Below are 19,417 nucleotides of genomic sequence, written 5' to 3' on the forward strand. Positions count from 1 at the left end.
GATATGGTTTTTATTTGTGGCAAATACACGGAAGGCATTACTTGCTCGCATTATGAATGCAATAGACGAAATTAAGAACAACCCTGTGAAACTGAAACGAGCAACAAAACCTGTTCTTACACGTGCAGCTAAATGAACTGAACTCGGTGGAGACTTTTGAACAGTTATTGTGAAATTGTATGTACATTGTACTATTTCCTTAACACTGAGCTTTGTTTTTTTCTGATTTAACATTAACTCACATGTGTTATGGTATTAATAAAAACAGATTATCTGACATATTCATACAGTTTCAGTTAACGTTATTACCATCATTTTTCCAAAATTAAATTTTCTACAACTTCTCTTGAAAACTTTGTGCAATTGGAATTTAAAAAACAATCAACATTTGTTTTCACTTCTTTACTTTTCTGGATGTTCTGGAAAACTACTGCAGATGGGGCATGCTTTATTAGACTCACCAGATCAGTAACAACAAAATAAATGGAAATCGTGATTTTCTTTAACCTCGTACCGCTTGGCGATGGCTTCATATTAGCGAAGTTGCTAAATTTCAGACAAAATCTTTTCTTAGCCGTAACTCCGTAACTAAACATTTTTCGGACCTATGTTTACATGAACTTTTTTCTTTAGTTTTACTTGTAGAATTCCATATTACAATATTTCCATATCTTCGTGAATCACCTTGTATTTACATCTACATCCAAACTCCGCAAGCCACCCGACGGTAGGTATGTGGCGGAGGGTACTTGGAGTACCTCTATCGGTCCTCCCTTCTATTCCAGTCTCGTATTGTTCGTGGAAAGAAAGACTGTCGGTATGCCTCTGTGTGGCCTCTAATCTCTCTGATTTTATATTCATGGTCTCTTCGTGAGATATACGTAGGAGGGAGCAATATACTGCTTGACTCCTCGGTGAAGATATGATCTCGGAACTTCCAACAAAAGCCCGTACCGAGCTACTGAGCGTCTCTCTTGCAGAGTCTTCCACTGGAATTTAGCTATCATCTCTGTAACGCTTTCTCGATTATAAATGATCCTGTATCGAAGCGCGCTGCTCTCTGTTGGATATTCTCTATCTCTTCTATCTGGTACGGATCCCACACCGGTGAGCAGTATTCAAGCAGTGGGCGAACAAGTGTACTGTAACCTATTTCCTTTGTTTTCTGATTGCATTCTCTTACGATCCTTCTTATGAATCTCAGTCTGGCATCTGCTGTACCGACGATTAATTTCATATGGTCCTTCCATTTTAAATCACTCCTAATGCCTACTCCCAGATAATTTATGGAATTAACTGCTTCCAGTTGCTAACCTGCTATATTGTAGCTAAATGATAAAGGATCTTTCTTTTTCTGTATTCGCAGCACATTCACTTGTCTACATTGAGATTCAATTGCCATTCCCTGCACCATGCGTCAATTCATTGTAGATCCTCCTGCATTTCAGTACAATTTTCCATTGTTTCAACCTCTCGATATACTACAGCATCATCCGCAAATAGCCTCAGTGAGCTTCCGATGTTATCCACGAGGTCATTTATGTATACTGTGAATAGCAACGGTCCTACGACACTCCCCTGAGGCACACCTGAAATCACTCTTACTTCGGAAGACTTCTCCATTGAGAGTGACGTTCTGTTATCTAGAAACTCCTCAATCCAATCACACAATTGGTCTGATAGTCAATATGCTCTTTACTTTGTTCATTAAATGACTGTGAGAAACTGCATCAAACGCCTTGCGGAAGTCAAGAAACACGGTATCTACCTGGGCACCCGTGTCTATGGCCCTCTGAGTCTCGTGGACCAATAGCACGAGCTGGTTTCACACGATCGTCTTTTTCGAAACCCTTGCTGATTTGGGTACAGAGTAGATTTCTAGTCTCCAGAAAAGTCCTTATACTTGAACATAATACGTGTTCCAAAATTCTACAACTGATCGACGTTAGAGATATGGGTCTACAGTTCACAACATCTGTTCGACGTCCCTTCTTCAAAATGGGGATGACCTGTGCCCTTTTCCAATCCTTTGGAACGCTACGCTCTTCTAGAGACCTACAATACACCGCTGCAAGAAAGGGGGGCAAGTTCCTTCGCGTACTCTGTGTAAAATCGAACTGGTATCCAATCAGGTTCAGTGGCCTTTCCTCTTTTGAGTGATTTCAATTGTTTTTCTGTCCCTCTGTCATCCACACTCCTGTAAATTGAAATAAGAACACCGTGAATTCATTGTCCCAGGAAGGGGAAACTTTATTGACACATTCCTGGGGTCAGATACATCACATGATCACACTGACAGAACCACAGGCACATAGACACAGGCAACAGAGCATGCACAATGTCGGCACTAGTACAGTGTATATCCACCTTTCGCAGCAATGCAGGCTGCTATTCTCCCATGGAGACGATCGTAGAGATGCTGGATGTAGTCCTGTGGAACGGCTTGCCATGCCATTTCCACCTGGCGCCTCAGTTGGACCAGCGTTCGTGCTGGACGTGCAGACCGCGTGAGACGACGCTTCATCCAGTCCCAAACATGCTCAATGGGGGACAGATCCGGAGATCTTGCTGGCCAGGGTAGTTGACTTACACCTTCTAGAGCACGTTGGGTGGCACGGGATACATGGGGACGTGCATTGTCCTGTTGGAACAGCAAGTTCCCTTGCCGGTCTAGGAATGGTAGAACGATGGGTTCGATGACGGTTTGGATGTACCGTGCACTATTCAGTGTCCCCTCGACGATCACCAGAGGTGTACGGCCAGTGTAGGAGATCGCTCCCCACACCATGATGCCGGGTGTTGGCCTTGTGTGCCTCGATCGTATGCAGTCCTGATTGTGGCGCTCACCTGCACGGCGCCAAACACGCATACCACCATCATTGGCACCAAGGCAGAAGCGACTCTCATCGCTGAAGACGACACGTCTCCATACGTCCCTCCATTCACGCCTGTCGCGACACCACTAGAGGCGGGCTGTACGATGTTGGGGCGTGAGCGGAAGACGGTTTAACGGTGTGCGGGACCGTAGCCCAGCTTCATGGAGACGGTTGCGAATGGTCCTCGCCGATACCCCAGGAGCAACAGTGTCCGTAATTTGCTGGGAAGTGGCGGTGCGGTCCCCTACGGCACTGCGTAGGATCCTACGGTCTTTGCGTGCATCCGTGCGTCGCTGCGGTCCGGTCCCAGATCGACGGGCACGTGCACCTTCCGCCGACCACTGGCGACAACATCGATGTACTGTGGAGACCTCACGCCCCACGTGTTGAGCAATTCGGCGGTACGTCCACCCGGCCTCCCGCATGCCCACTATACGCCCTCGCTCAAAGTCCGTCAACTGCAAATACGATTTACGTCCACGCTGTCGCGGCATGCTACCAGTGTTAAAGACTGCGATGGAGCTCCGTATGCCACGGCAAACTGGCTGACACTGACGGCGGCGGTGCACAAATGCTGCGCAGCTAGCGCCATTCGACGGCCAACACCGCGGTTCCTGGTGTGTCCGCTGTGCCGTGCGTGTGATCATTGCTTGTACAGCCCTCTCGCAGTGTCCGGAGCAAGTATGGTGGGTCTGACACACCGGTCTCAATGTGTTCTTTTTTCCATTTCCAGGAGTGTATTTTTCCCTGATGTCATTTTTTCCTATGAGAATTATTAAAACCGGTGGAGGCCGTATTACGATCTTCAGTTGTAGGCAACTGCTGTCCGCCAGTGTAGTAGTGCATTGTCTATATTTACTAACGGAGCGATACACATGGGGTGAGTACACTGATATGGTTGGAGCGTACTATGTAACGCATCACAACGGACGAGCTGCACAGCGGGTTTATCAACAACAGTATCCAAATCACCCTATCCCGCATCATACGACCTTTGTTGCTGTGTACCAACGTCTGCGTGAGACCGGGTCGTTTAGCAAATTACCTGGACAGGGACGCCGTCGCACGGTAAGAACGCTCCAATCCGAGGAAGATGTCTCGCACCATGTGGAGCGGGATCCTTCAATGAGCTTTCGTGCAATTGTACGTAACATGGGGACGAATCAGAGGAATGTAAGAACAGTCCTTCGAGAGCAATTGTTACGCCCATTTCACTTACAGCATGTCCACAAGCTGGAACCAGTTGATTATCCACCCAGAGTGCAGTTTTCGCAGTGGTACCTGGAACAGTGTGAAATGCATCTTACATTTCCATCCTCTGTGTTGTTTACCGATGAAGCAACGTTCGGGCGTGATGGAGTCTTCAACATGCACAATTCCCATGTTTGGAGTGAGGATAACCCACATGCCACAGTTACTAGCGCTCATCAAGTGCGGTTCTTCGTTAATGCGTGGGTCGATGTTGTTGGGGACTGTTTAATTGGGCCGTATCTGCTACCTAGGCCATTAAATGGCAGGCACTATTACAATTTTCTCGCCAGAGCATTGCCAGAATTGCTGGAAGACGTTACGCACCCTACAAGACAACGCATGTGGTTCCAACATGACGGGGCGCCGACACATTTCAGTCGTCGTGTGCGTCGATTCCTGGACCGACGCAGAGGTGGTCCTGTGCCATGACCTGCTCGGTCCCCAGATACGTCCCCTCTGCACTTTTTTGTGTGGGGAGAGCTGCGCAACATTGTTTACGTAACTCCTGTTGCATCAGAAGAGGATCTGAAAAATGGAAAATGGCTCTGAGCACTATGGGACTTTACATCTGAGGTCATCAGTCCCCTAGAACTTAGAACTACTTAAACCTAACTAAGCTAAGGACTTCACACACATCCATGCCCGAAGCAGGATTCGAACCTGCGACCGTAGCGGTCGCGTGGTTCCAGGCCTAAGCGCCTAGAACCGCTCAGCCACACCGGCCGGCAAGAGGATCTGGTTGCCCGGATAGTAGCAGCAGCAGGAACAATTCATGATACTCTCCTGGGGTTTTTTCCCGTGTCAGACAGAACATGATCCGACGATGTAACCCTTGTTTACGTGTCAGTGGAGGATTTTTTGAAAATCTACTGTAATTGAAATTGGGTTGTGTTAATGTGTTGTGTCTTGGTCATAAAAAATGGTTTGTTGGTTTAATTAATTTGCCGCCAGAGAAATCTTCCTCTACCGGTTTAAATACTCCCCATAGGAGAAAATGACATTAGGGGAAAATATTTGTTGTGATGTCCCCTACAACCTCCCAGAGTTTGTCGGTTTAAATACTCTTCACCCTGTATACCAGCATAGCTGCATTGGTGACTGGCCAATGTGTATAGTGCATATCCAATTAGTGTTTTTGGTTTCGTATTGTCAATAAAGGCAGTTTACTTTTCCACGCTAGTGTACGAATACTTATTTCCATTACTGTATACAGAGCTAAATAACGTGTCGGCAGACCATTTACCATTCACTTTCGCTAGCGGTACTGGAAAGAGCCCCTGGTGATTGTTGCAGGACAACAATGGCGTGCCGCTGCCGGGCGTGCTGGCGGGCTGGCGCCCGGACCTGCAGGGCAGGGAGCGCGCCGACTCGCGGCAGCTGGAGCGCGACGTGCTGGTGGAGACGAGCTACGGCCAGGTGCAGGGCTTCCGCGTCTACCTGTACGACAACCCGCTGCCCGAGTCGGGCTTCTGGCCCGGGCAGACGCCCGTGGAGCGCGTGCAGGCTAGCGTCTCCGTCTTCCTCGGCGTCCCGTACGCCATGCCGCCCGTCAACGAGGGACGCTTCAAGGTGACCACCAGCTGCGTTTACGCAGGACTCACTCGCACTGCAGCGTCGTTCGTTTTATACAGGGCGTTACAAAAAGGTACGGCCAAACTTTCAGGAAACATTCCTCACACACAAATAAAGAAAAGACGTTATGTGGACATGTGTCCGGAAACGCTGACTTTCCATGTTAGAGCTCATTTTAGTTTCGTCAATATGTACTTCCTCGATTCACCGCCAGTTGGCCCAATTGAAGGAAGGTAATGTTGACTTCGGTGCTTGCGTTGACATGCGACTCATTGCTCTACAGTACTAGCATCAAGCACATCAGTACGTAGCATCAACAGGTTAGTGTTCATCACGAACGTGGTTTTGCAGTCAGTGCAATGTTTACAAATGTGGAGTTGGCAGATGCCCATTTGATGTATGGATTAGCACGGGGCAATAGCCATGGCGCGGTACGTTTGTATCGAGACAGATTTCCAGAACGAAGGTGTCCCGACAGGAAGACGTTCGAAGCAATTGATCGGCGTCTTAGGGAGCACGGAACATTCCAGCCTATGACTCGCGACTGGGGAAGACCTACAACGACGAGGACACCTGCAATGGACGAGGCAATTCTTCGTGCAGTTGACGATAACCCTAATGTCAGCGTCAGAGAAGTTGGCGCTGTACAAGGTAACGTTGACCACGTCACTGTATGGAAAGTGCTACGGGAGAACCAGTTGTTTCCGTACCATGTACAGCGTGTGCAGGCACTATCAGCAGCTGATTGGCCTCCACGGGTACACTTCTGCGAATGGTTCATCCAAAAATGTGTCAATCCTCATTTCAGTGCAAATGTTCTTTTTTCGGATGAGGCTTCATTCCAACGTGATCAAATTGTAAATTTTCACAATCAACATGTGTGGGCTGACGAAAATTTGCACGCAATTGTGCAATCACGTCATCAACACAGATTTTCTGTGAACGTTTGGGCAGGCATTGTTGGTGATGTCTTGATTGGGCCCCATGCTGTTCCACCTCCGCTCAATGGAGCACGTTATCATGACTTCATACGGGATACTCTACCTGTGTTGTTAGAACATGTGCCTTTACAAGTACGACACAACATGTGGTTCATGCACGATGGAGCTCCTGCACATTTCAGTCGAAGTGTTCGTACGCTTCTCAACAACAGATTCGGTGACCGATGTATTGGTAGAGGCAGACCAATTCCATTGCCTCCACGCTCTCCTGACCTCAAACCTCTTGACTTTCATTTATGGGGGCATTTGAAAGCTCTTGTCTACGCAACCCCGGTACCAAATGTAGAGACTCTTCGTACTCGTATTGTGGACGGCTGTGACACAATACGTCATTCTCCCGGGCTGCATCAGCGCATCAGGGATTCCATGCGACGGAGGGTGGATACATGTATCCCCGCTAATGGAGGACTTTTTGAACATTTCCTGTAACAAAGTGTTTGAAGTCACGCTGGTACCTTCTGTTGCTGTGTGTTTCCATTCCATGATTAATGTGATTTGAAGAGAAGTAATAAAATGAGCTCTAACATAGAAAGTAAGCGTTTCCGGACACATGTCCACATAACATATTTTCTTTCTTTGTGTGTGAGGAATGTTTCCTGAAAGTTTGGCTGTACCTTTTTGTATCACCTTGTATAGTGAATCCTTGCAGTCTGGTTTACATAAGTTAACATTAGATAGCGAGCTTCTGGGCTGCTCCTGCTGACAATACATTAGTGGGAGCTTGCCGTTGCCAACTTCCACTGTGTTACCACTTGTGAAGCTCAAAGCCCGTCTATTTTCGAGTGGGAAAGTTTCCATTTTGCGAAAAATGTTGCCTCTTTCATTAAAAAAAATTGCAACCCTGTCATCATCATCATCATCATCATCATTTAAGACTGATTATGCCTTTCAGCATTCAGGCTGGAGCATAGTCCTCCTTATACAATTCTCCATGATCCCCTATTCAGTGCTAACATTGGTGCCTCTTCTGATGTTAAACCTATTACTTCAAAATCATTCTTAACCGAATCCAGGTACCTTCTCCTTGGTCTGCCCCGACTCCTCCTACCCTCTACTGCTGAACCCATGAGTCTCTTTAACCTTGCTTCTCTCATGCGTGTAACATGACCCCACCATCTAAGCCTGTTCACCCTGACTGCTACATCTATAGAGTTCATTCCCAGTTTTTCTTTGATTTCCTCATTGTGGACACCCTCCTGCCATTGTTCCCATCTACTAGTATCTGCAATCATCCTAGCTACTTTCATATCCGTAACCTCAACCTTATTGATAAGGTAACCTGAATCCACCCAGCTTTCACTCCCATACAACAAAGTTGGTCAAAAGATTGAACGGTGCACAGATAACTTAGTCTCGGTACTGACTTCCTTCTTGCAGAAGAGAGTAGATCGTAGCCGAGCGCTCACTGCATTAGCTTTACTACACCTCACTTCCATTTCTTTCACTATGTTGCCATCCTGTGAGAATATGCATCCTAAGTACTTTAAACCATCCACTTGTTCTAACTTTGTTCCTCCTATTTGGCACTCAATCCGTTTATATGTCTTTCCCACTGACATTACTTTCTTTTTGGAGATGCTAATCTTCATACCACAGTCCTTACATTTCTGATCTAGCTCTGAAATATTACTTTGCAAACTTTCAATCGAATCTGCCATCACAACTAAGTCATCCGCATATGCAAGACTGCTTATTTTGTGTTCACACATCTTAATCTCACCCAGCCATTCTATTGTTTTCAACATATGATCCATATTTAATATGAACAACAGTGGAGACAGGTTGCAGCCTTGTCTTACCCCTGAAACTACTCTGAACCATGAACTCAATTTGTCGTCAACTCTAACTGCTGCCTAACTATCCATGTAAATACCTTTAACCGCTTGCAAAAGTTTGCCTCCTATTCCATAATCTCGTAGAACAGACAATAACTTCCTCCTAGGAACCCGGTCATATGCCTTTTCTAGATCTATAAAGCATAGATACAATTCCCTGTTCAACTCGTAACACTTCTCCATTATTTGCCATAAGCTAAAGGTCTGGTCCTGACAACCTCTAAGAAGCCTAAACCCACACTGATTTTCATCCAATTTGTCCTCAACTAATACATGCACTTTCCTTTCAACAATACCTGAGAAGATTTTACCCACAATGCTGATTAAAGAGATACCTCTGTAGTTGTTACAATCTTTTCTGTTTCCATGTTTAAAGATTGGTGCGATTACTGCTTTCGTCCAGTCTGATGGAACCTGTCCCGGCTCCCATGCCATTTCAGTTATCCTGTGTAGCCATTTAAGAGCTGACATTCCACTGTATTTGATCAGTTCTGACTTAATTTCATCCACCCCAGCCACTTTATTGCACTGCAATCTATTGACCATTTTCTCCACTTCCTAAAATGTGATCCTATTTCCATCATCATTCCTATCCCATTGTACATCAAAATCTGAAACATTACCGATCATATTTTGACTTACATTGAGCAACTCTTCAAAATATTCCCTCCATCTGCACAAGACATCAACAGGATTCACCAGCAGTTTCCCTGACCTGTCCAAAATACTAGTCATTTCCTTCCTTTCTTTAATTTAAATTAGTAACTGATTTTTTCAGACATTATAGAGATCCATACCGTGAGTGAATTTCAGAATTTTAAAGTGATTTTCCTACTTCATACTTATTATGAGTTAGATATTGACAAAATTGCAGAAAAATTCCATTTTCCGAATCTGATGCACAGCAAACGCAATACAATACCAAACTGGAGCAGTTAGGCCTATCTCAAGCCAACATTGTAAACAATCTGCAACACTGTAATGAAGTTCAGGCCCTTCTAGCACCCTGGGAGCGATAATTGGACGTGCTAATGCATTCAGTTCTTAGCAGATACGACTGGCAATCTCCTCGTTGATACTGTGGCTGAGTGTTAAATTGCACATTGTTTGGTTTATAATACCAAATTTACGAAACTAGTCTAGAACCGTGTTATTCTTTGCTTTCCAGGAAGACTCTGACACACAAACAGTTAAATCATCGTTGTATCAAGATTAGATTAGTTATTGGCAATATGCTGCCACCAAATATGTCACACTGACTGCTCACGTGTGGACCAACGTAATTACACAAGGGTTTTTGGCAGTATCAGCGCACTTCGTTGTCTTGAACAGCAGAAGCTGCATTCTGCTGTTCTGGCCACTGTGCACATCACTGATCAGCACACTTCTAAAAACGTTACCGAGAGCGTTAAAATAATTGTTTCTGGATGGGGAACAGGTGACAGTGTTTTCTCTTGTCACTGACAACACTAGTCTTATGGTGGATGTAGCAAGGAAAATGAATGTCATATGTTCGAGATGTGTTACTCACAAATTTAATTTAGTAATGTCAGATGTGTTCAGCCATTCTGAATCAGCGACACTGAGCTCCTAGAGACAGAAATGTCAAAAATCATCAAGTTTTTCAAAAGCAGTAAGGTAGCCACTACTGAAGTGGTAGACTCACAAGTTAGGTGGAACAAAAGCAGTGAAAGCAGGAACAGGAGATGCGCAGCAGGTGGCACTCTACTTTTCTTCTGATGTAGTGCCAAGTGTTGGTCAAAGATGCCCTCGTAATGACATTTTCATGTGTTACCTGTGAATTTCTTATGAGAAATGAGGGAGGGGCATATTTTAGAAGGCTACTTTCCTCTATTGGAACCCCTGTTTGAGCTAACAGAAGAACTGTGTAGTGAACTGTTCACAACAGCCTCTGTTGTAGTCCTGCTAGTTCAAGCATGCCAAAGAACATTGACAGAGAACTCCAACGGCTAAGGTGGGCCCACATTGAGAAAACATCTACTAGAGGCCCTGTCAAAAAGACAGAATAAAAGGAAGACAGCACTGGCTTCTATGCCAAAGCGCTATTTTGGCCCTTCTGTTCAAAAAGTGTGGTTTCAGGTGTCTGAAAGTGCTGAAAACCTTATGAGTGAGATCATACTGGAGATTAGCCAAACAATGGTAGAGTTGTGGTTGATAGTTCGGTGACTCAAGTTGATTGTCTACCACAAATTATGAAGAAGAAAATGATCTGGACACTTTTCATTGAACGGAAAAACAAAAATGAGTCAGCATTAGTGGAATTTACAAAGGTGCAAGAGGAAATGCAGTTCTCCATGTCCAAAAAGCTTCTACATACAGAGGAGAAATGTGATCCACTGATTTTTTGGAAGAAGTATCTTGAGTGTATGTCATCTCCATCTCAGCTGCCATATTTGTGTGTTCCAGCCACACAGACTGAAAAAGTATATAAATAAACTGACAGAGACTTGTCAGTTGGTTTTCTTGCATTGAATGAAACCATTCAAATCTTATGAGTGGGTGAAAACATTCTTATAAACCAATTTAACCTGGTGAGTGAGTGAAAATGAGTTGTATCATTCAGTTGGAAAAACTGATTAAACAGAAAAAAAGACAACTGACTGACCAGTCAGTTGTTAAAAATAGTCATTTGTCCCATCACCAGAGGCAGTAAAGATTGATGAGTGTGAGAACAGGTTAATAGCTCATACATCCAAGTTGTTGACTATAATAGTATACAGAAAAATGAAAAAGAACATTTAAGATCTGTTGGATGCTGATAATTTGATGGTTCAGAGCAATACTATCATAACTAACATTTCTTTAACTTTATAGTACAACATATAGAAAGTTTCAGTATTTCTCAGAAATCAATCTGGAAACGTACATTTGCAAATGCTACTTAAAATGTCCTGTTGTTCCATTGTTATGAAGTACTTTATACCAAAAAATGACCCAGAAGTTATTTTAGAGATGGAGTTATTTATAAAGGTATTGATGCCTGACATTAATCTTGTTTACAGTCATATTTCACTGAAATAGGACTACATCAGCATGTGGCAACAAATGTGAATTTCATATCTCATAAATTCAGTTGCCAGTAATAATGCCTCTGACATTTCTTATTTCCAAAGCTTTCTACCACATTAATATGATAATATGTAAGCACAAAACAAAATAGTGACCAGGAAAAACAATAAAGCTGTATGTTATAATTAACACTGTAAAAGCATATGGCAAGTCTTCTACAGCATGCAACCTTAAAACTTGTGCATTGAATCAGTTATATTGTAGTTTGAGTCATTTTCATATTTAAATGACACCATCCATGGTTCTTTGTCTCTCACCATTATTACTCTGGTAATCAGCCTCTCTTTTCTTTCTCCGTTTTCAGCTTTAGTACAGTTTCGGACCTTCAGTGAAGTTCCTTCAAAATCCAAAAAGATTCTTCTGTGACATCTCATATACATAATATCTTTTACCATTTTGTGTTGCTGAGGTACATAAATGGTTTTCTTTCCCTCCCCCCTTCTCTCAGTAATACTGTGCATGTTGTCTCCTTCATTCTGGGTGTGCCCATTCTCAATAATAATAATAATAATAATAATTCATTGGTAACTGATTCAGTGTCTAGAGTACTCACACTGTACTGTTACACAGTTACATGTTTTGGTTCTGACCACAGAAACTGTCAAAAAAGAAAAAAAAAATTTTTTTTGCCATTCTCATCTGTCTGCTTTATGAATTTTGTAGACACAGGTAGCTACGCCCATGCTTCCCTCTGCATCCAGTTTTCTCATAGCACATGAAGCATGAAGACCCAAAATCACTTACCTTGGTACAAAAAGGGGTCCAGTATTCAGGAACACATGTTTTCAATAAATTCTCTTCTGCATTCCTGTGTTGTAGTTTTCTTTTGCAATAGAGCAAGCATACTTCACAATGCAGAGTGTTGAAAACCTCCTGTAAATCAAAACAGCTACATAGAAATGTACTGTCAGTTTGCATCTTCAATCTGTCTGCACCTTTCCTGCACCAGCCATGTATTTGTTTCCCAGATATCTTTGTATTTTTTCCTCTAAAGAAGTCTTATTTTCTGGTTCAGCATTCTTGAAGGGCTCACACTCATCACATGCATCCTTTTAAGTTTGAAAAATCCAAGGTTGTATTCTGTTTTGAAAACTTTTTCATACATCCAAGCTCATACATGTTCCTTCCCCTCCTCTTGGCACTTCCAAATGTACATTTTATACATCTTTTGAATACTGACGGTGCTATCTAGATATTATCATAAACTATCCTTTCTAATGGACTCTGACTCTACTCTATCAAATGAATTTGTATGATTTCTTATCCCTTCCATAATGTCATCTAATGTTCGTGTGCTTTCCATATTTGCTCTCACTCATTAACCCTCTGGACTAGGTTTCCCTAAAGTTGTTTTTACCCACTGATCAGTAATATCAAATGTATGCAAGAACATTTTGCATCCTGTAATGTGGAATGACTACTCTTGTGTAGTATGCCTTGATGTCTTGTGTTTTCTGATAAAGAATCTGGTTGCAGAAGATAATCATTTCTTGCTTTCTCTAAATCTGTTTGCAACATTTATATGGTATGGCTCATTTTATGCTTACAACCAAAAGACAAAATGTAAGCTAGGTTATGCTTTAGGCATAACCTGATTCATTGATTGTTACCACAATTTCTTTAATATTATCATTCAAAGACAGTAATCATACTTACACCTCTGATTGCTGGGTGATATAACACAAAATAGATAAAAAGCTTCAAACACCACCTGCTGCTTCAATCAACTCTTTTCCCCATGCTTCGCAATGACAGAAGTGTTCAATGATACCAACATAACTGGGCCATGATGCTACACAAACTTTATTTGTTTATTCAAGGAAACAAAATCATAAATCATTTAAAGGTAAATCTGGTTAGTAAAATGGTGAATGTCCTTTCAGACCATGATGCACAAATTTGAATGTTAAAAGGCTTTTGTACTCAAACAAAGGTCACATATAATTACTAACTATGTGGGAAATTTAATCCAACAGCAATAGGGAGTTTTTTAAACATCGTTAAGGAACAAGAGTGGCAGGATGTTTATAGTGTCGATAACACAGATGACAAATATAATGTTCTCCCTAACACATTTCTCATGCTCTTTGAGAGTTGCTTTCCATTAGAACATTCTAAACAGGGTACTAGCAGTAAAAGGCAGCCTTGACGTCTGATTAGTGGGATAAGGATATCATGTAGAACCAAGTGGGAATTATATCAAAATGATAGAAGTAGTCACAATCAAGCTACAGTAGCCCATTACAAACAGTACTGTAAGGTGTTTAAAATGTTATTAGGAAGGCAAAGAGGATGTGGTACGCAAACAGAATAGCTAATCCACATGATAGAATTAAAACCATATGGTCAGTTGTGAAGGAAGTGTTTGGTCAGTAGCACAAGATCAACGATATAGTCAGTTTGTAGTAATAATATTTCTGTTACTGATAAATCAGATTTATGTATAGTATTTAACAATTGTTTTCTGAGTATTGCTGGTGACTTAAATAAAAAATTAGTTTCTAGAGGGAATCATATAACATTCTTGGCAAATGCCTTTCCGATATTGATGTCTGAAATACTCTTCTGTGATACAGATAAGGGGGAGATTGAATCAATAATTAAATCACTGAAGACTAAGGACTCTCATGGATATGATGGAGTGCCTAGCAGAATATTAAAGTGCTGTGCTACACATGTTAGCCTTGTATTTAGCCATATTTGTAATTTTTCCTTTAGGAATGGTCAGTTTCCAGAATGATTAAAGTACTCAGTAGTAAAGCCACTTTATAAAAAGAGAGCAAGGGATAATGTAAACAATTTTAGACCTATTTCTATACCATCATTGTTTACTAAAGTTATTGAAAAGGCTTTGTATGTAAGGTTAATTGATCATTTTCTATCACACAATTTGCTATCAAATGTACAGTTCGGCCTAAGAAGTCATTTAACAACTGAAAATGCTATATTCTCTTTTCTGTGTGAGGAACTGGATGGATTAAACAAAAGGTTTTGAATGCTAATCATATTTTTTTTTTTTATTTAACTAAGGCATTTGATTGTGTCGATCACAAAATACTGCTCCAGAAGTTGGACCATTGTGTACTGTTACTTTAATAAAGGCATTCTGGCGAGTCTCTCGTAAACTACCCACTAGCTTCTGATACTGTAGGATAAGTGTTAGGTTACTCGTCCATTAATTTATGGAGTCACATTCCTGTCCATGGTGGACACTACTACTTTCTGTACAGCAGGTGTTACACGTATGATGTGCTTGTTCACAGCTCCAGTAGTGTCCTCTGTCCACCGGACACCCATTCTCATGTTACCTTCAATATCATTACATTGTCACTGTGTTGTTAAAAGCACTCATGTCTGTCATCATTGAATGTAAAGTAACAATAAAGACTGAACTTCACATTATAAAGCCCTTTCATTAAGCCCTTGCATATGCATGTTGCTTGCTACTGTATTTAGTAAATCACATATACAGTGTACTTAGTGTGGAGAAAGGGATGTAAGTTGTTGCAGATTTGCTATGTATCTTTCAAGGAACTCATGCCTTGCTTTTGTTTCAAACTACATACTTTGAACTGTAGATTTGCTGCAAGATTCTGGCTGCAATTCAGTTGTTCACTCAACTGGCAAGGGGAAAAAATATTTTTATGTGATATCTCTTCAGATATGTCACTGGCTAAAGTGTTTCATACATTGAAAAGGATCTAGTAAAGGTCCAGGCTAATTCATCTGTGAATTTTGTTGTCCAATCTATACTACTCACAGATGGAGTACAGCAAGAAAAGATATTGCATAATATTGTGCCACCTGTGCTTAATCTCTATACTTAAAGAACAATATGCACTAATGTAGACACAGTAATTCTCAGAGAAAAAAGAAGTAATGAAATGTAACACTCAAACACAAATGGTGAGAAAACCAAAGCAGACAGAACTTTTATATTTTCAGTTTCAATTCTAAATGCAGCACATGATCTATGAAAGCCCATTATTTATTGTAGTATGCAGAAAGAAGCCACTTTTATCCTAGCTAGAACTGATTCTCAAAATAAATAAAAAATAAAGAGTAATTTGTTTCATCTGTTTCATGTTGTGCTCTATTCTGCAATCTTACTTCTCCTTCCCCTCAAACACGCACAGACACACAAGTGGTGAAAGTGTGCTCTTCTGGTATTATTACAGTCTATGTTTAGTATTATCTCTTACCATTCCATGAGAATGAAACACAACAAATATTATCTGTGACACTGTTTGAAAGTCTTTTATGTTTCTATTCACTGTGGCTGGTCGATATTTTCTTAAGATATTAGCAGATTACTTGTCAATAACTGTTTCTTGTGTTTAGCACTATTTTCACTTCATGGCACATAAACTAAAAATGTTGAATTGTTCAAGCATCAATGATGATTTATTCAGGACCATTGTATTTGATTATTGGAGCTTATTAAAGTATTTTTATTCATGGTTAAGAGTTGTTGATTTACCGACTTTTACAGGACCAAAATTTTCTCTGTAATAAATATGAGATTTTTTTATCTTAGATTAGTATACTATCTCAGTTATATATTCTGAATGTTAAGTTTCTCAGTAGTGGCATCTACAGAGATTATGGCGTAACAAACTTCTCTCATCACAGGATATTTCATGAAGTTACTAACTTGATGTTATAATTTTTGGCAGCCACCAAGAGCACATCGAGGCTGGCAACTTATACAAGCTGTGGACTTTGGCCCTGCTTGCCCACAGCCAATACAGTACATAGGAGCAACAAAAGGAATTCGCGACATGGATGAAGACTGCCTGTACTTAAATATATATTCACCAACAGTAAGTTAACCACTTGTCTCCAGAGCATACAAGATAAGCATATGAATTTTGTTTTTGTATTCACCTGCAAGACATAGAAAGTTTAGGTACTAGGATAAGTTAACAATCTCTGCAGAGACTCAAATTTCCTCAAACATATTTTCAGGTGAAATACAATTTTTTGTCATCATCACCTTCTGTTTTAGACCTTGAGACGCACCCACTTTGTACTCCCTGAAAAAAATTAACTTTTCGCTCTCAGGTGAGTTGCAGCTACAGTGTTTTGCCTTAGACCCTCCTACTGATACAAATCATGGAGTTTCTTTGAGTGAATTGGGCATTTATGTAGATTCTTGAGTAATACAGAGTGCTGCCAGTGTTTACTTGGATGCAAGGCAAAGAAAGAAACGCACCTTCTCAAACTGAGTGCCTTAGCTCCATGCATTGTGTTTAACTTTGAGAGTCATTGTCAGTCGGGATGGGAAGTTAATTGCAACTGATAAATTAATTGTAATTGTTCTGGTAATCAATTGTTGGCATACTGATGTTTCTTTCACCACAATTTTACATAATCTGTTATCCTTATGCTTAATTATTTCAGTTTTTTCACTTTGGTTTTAGAGTCTGTTGAGTGTTGACTGTTGTCTATGACATGATTAAGGAAAGAGGTCCAACTACCTCCTAGTACTCATTGTACAACACGGGCACAAGTCAGAACATATCATGTCAACCATGTTCTGTTTATGACTGCTGCCAACATCAGTGCCGTAATAACAGTAGTGGCTCTTAAGTAGTTTGGTGAAGTATTGTGTTGAGTGCATCAGCTCAGAAATAAGTAATGTAATATAAGGTGTTTGAACACGTATTTCTCTATAATGTCACCAAACCTTGTTACTTTTATCGTAATTTATACCATAGCTGCTGATCAGTATGAGGTATGTGGACCTGTGAGTTGTCAGCAGTGGACAGAAATGGGTAAACATTTCCCCCTTTCACATTCCCTCATCGCACAGTGGCAATGTCATCCTTTCTCTGTTCCTCGCCCACCCATGAATCACTTGAAAATTAACCATGTGTCTCTGAAAGACAATCACATAAGTATTCTGGTAGTCTATTTCCCATTTTGTTATAAAGTTCAAAAAATGAACAGCAAAAATAAGTATATAGTTGACTATGTTTCACTGAAACTAAAGTAAAAACATTAATTATTTCACAGACACTAGTTTTGGCAGCATGCAAAAAGCCATAGAACAAGCAATAGGATTCATACAAATAGTTTTGATGGTAAAATGAATAGTTACATACATAAAACAAATTGTCAGTATATCAGATAAATTTCAGAGACTTCAAATGTTTGCTGGAAAATTGAAGTGTAAAATTCTTAAGCTCTTTGAGCAGTGCTCCACAACACAGAACTCAATTTTTTGATACTTCAACATTTCATTTCTTTATCAGATGTAGTGAGCACTGATATGCTGACAATCTGGAGATCCAAATATGCTCAATGGTTATGAAATTTCAGTTATAAAAGAAACCATTACACCTGCAGCCCTTATACTGAGTTATTGAAGAAATCAGTGATCAAAATTATGTAACAGATAGCAAAGTAATACACTTTATTTATTTGTTGTGAAGAAAGTTAACAGACACAGATATTTTGACACCAGAATGTAAAAGTCTCAGAGAGAACCTCGAAGATCAATACCAAAGATGCTTTCAGAATACTGAGAAGACCAAACTGTTGGCATTGTGCGTGATTCTAGATCCTTGCTTCAGGTGGCTCCATTATCAGGATACCTTGGTGATAACTATTGCCATTAGCACATTACATGTCATGTTCAGAAGAAGCAGACGCAGACAGTAGCCCATGTCAAAGAATCACAAGTACAATTACCAGATACTGCAGAGTATGAGGTGTGTAACACTCATGAGACATTTGTTTCAATACAGCAGTAGCACAGTAACAACAAACAGCCAGGATTTAGTCTCTAATTCAACTTACACCAAAATGTAATCCACTGAAAAAATGATTCCCTTTTGCAGTTCTGGAAAGACAATGAGGCAATGTATGCTTTTCTGCGTAGTTTGTCTTGCAAATATCTGGGAATAGTAGCTTCCTCCATACCTGAAAAGACTGTTGTCTAAGCAGGGGACTTAGTAACAGATTGCCGTTAGAGACTCAATGGAAAAAGATTACAAATTAGTGTTCATCTGTTCACTTCCTGAAAAAACTGGTGCTTGTAAGCATGTTCATTATATCATCTGTGATGAAAATTAATTAGCTTTACTAATAAATGTTGAATGGGTGTATATTTCTGCTAAAAATGAAAAAACATGATAATTACGTAATTGGCAAAACTGAGCAACTTCTGTTAGTTATGGCTTGAAAAGCATAAACATGATGGTATCACTTTTTCTTAGGATAAGCCTTTTTACTACAAAAAAATTATTTTAGGGGAATGCTTAATAGACCTAAAAATAAAGACATAAAATAATGATCTATCAATAACCGGTTATTAGGATACAGTTAATCAACATGATTAATCAATTCATTTAAGTCATCAAAAAGGCCAATTAATCATTTCTTACTCATCATTATTTATACTGAGTTGTCAGTTGTCTTTCTCTCTGATAGTTTTACAAATTCACCCCTGGGAATTCCACAGTAATAAATGCATAATTTTTCAGTCCTCCTGTTTTGTCTTGCATAAGCTATTTTGGATACCATCTGACAGTCTTATATATGTATATATTTTGCAATTTAATACAACGTTACAGTTGTTTCTCACATTCTAGCTCCCAAAATCTCCAATCTTTGCAATCTTCTGCCTGCAAATTTCTCTCTGACGTAGCTCATCTGATTCTCTTTTTCCGTGTTATTTTCAGGCATCCTCTTCTTCTCATATCAATTGGAATCCATTCCATCATCTTCTTAGGGCATCTGTCCGCACCCGAGTAGTATACACTCCCATACCAATTCAACTGTTTTG

At 40.7% G+C, this 19,417-nt stretch overlaps 1 protein-coding gene across 2 annotated transcripts in view; it reads left to right on the plus strand.

Annotated features, from left to right (window-relative positions):
- Positions 1-19,417, plus strand: part of LOC126344570 (cholinesterase) — a 151,310-nt gene that overhangs the window by 76,440 nt on the left and 55,453 nt on the right. For both annotated transcript variants that reach the window (XM_050002030.1, XM_050002029.1), the window contains exons 2-3: positions 5,421-5,696; positions 16,302-16,448. In XM_050002030.1, the coding sequence (XP_049857987.1) occupies positions 5,421-5,696; positions 16,302-16,448 (423 nt within the window). The remainder of the gene's footprint in view (positions 1-5,420; positions 5,697-16,301; positions 16,449-19,417) is intronic.

The sequence above is a fragment of the Schistocerca gregaria genome, chromosome 1 (assembly GCF_023897955.1).
Source record: "Schistocerca gregaria isolate iqSchGreg1 chromosome 1, iqSchGreg1.2, whole genome shotgun sequence".
NCBI lineage: Eukaryota > Metazoa > Arthropoda > Insecta > Orthoptera > Acrididae > Schistocerca > Schistocerca gregaria.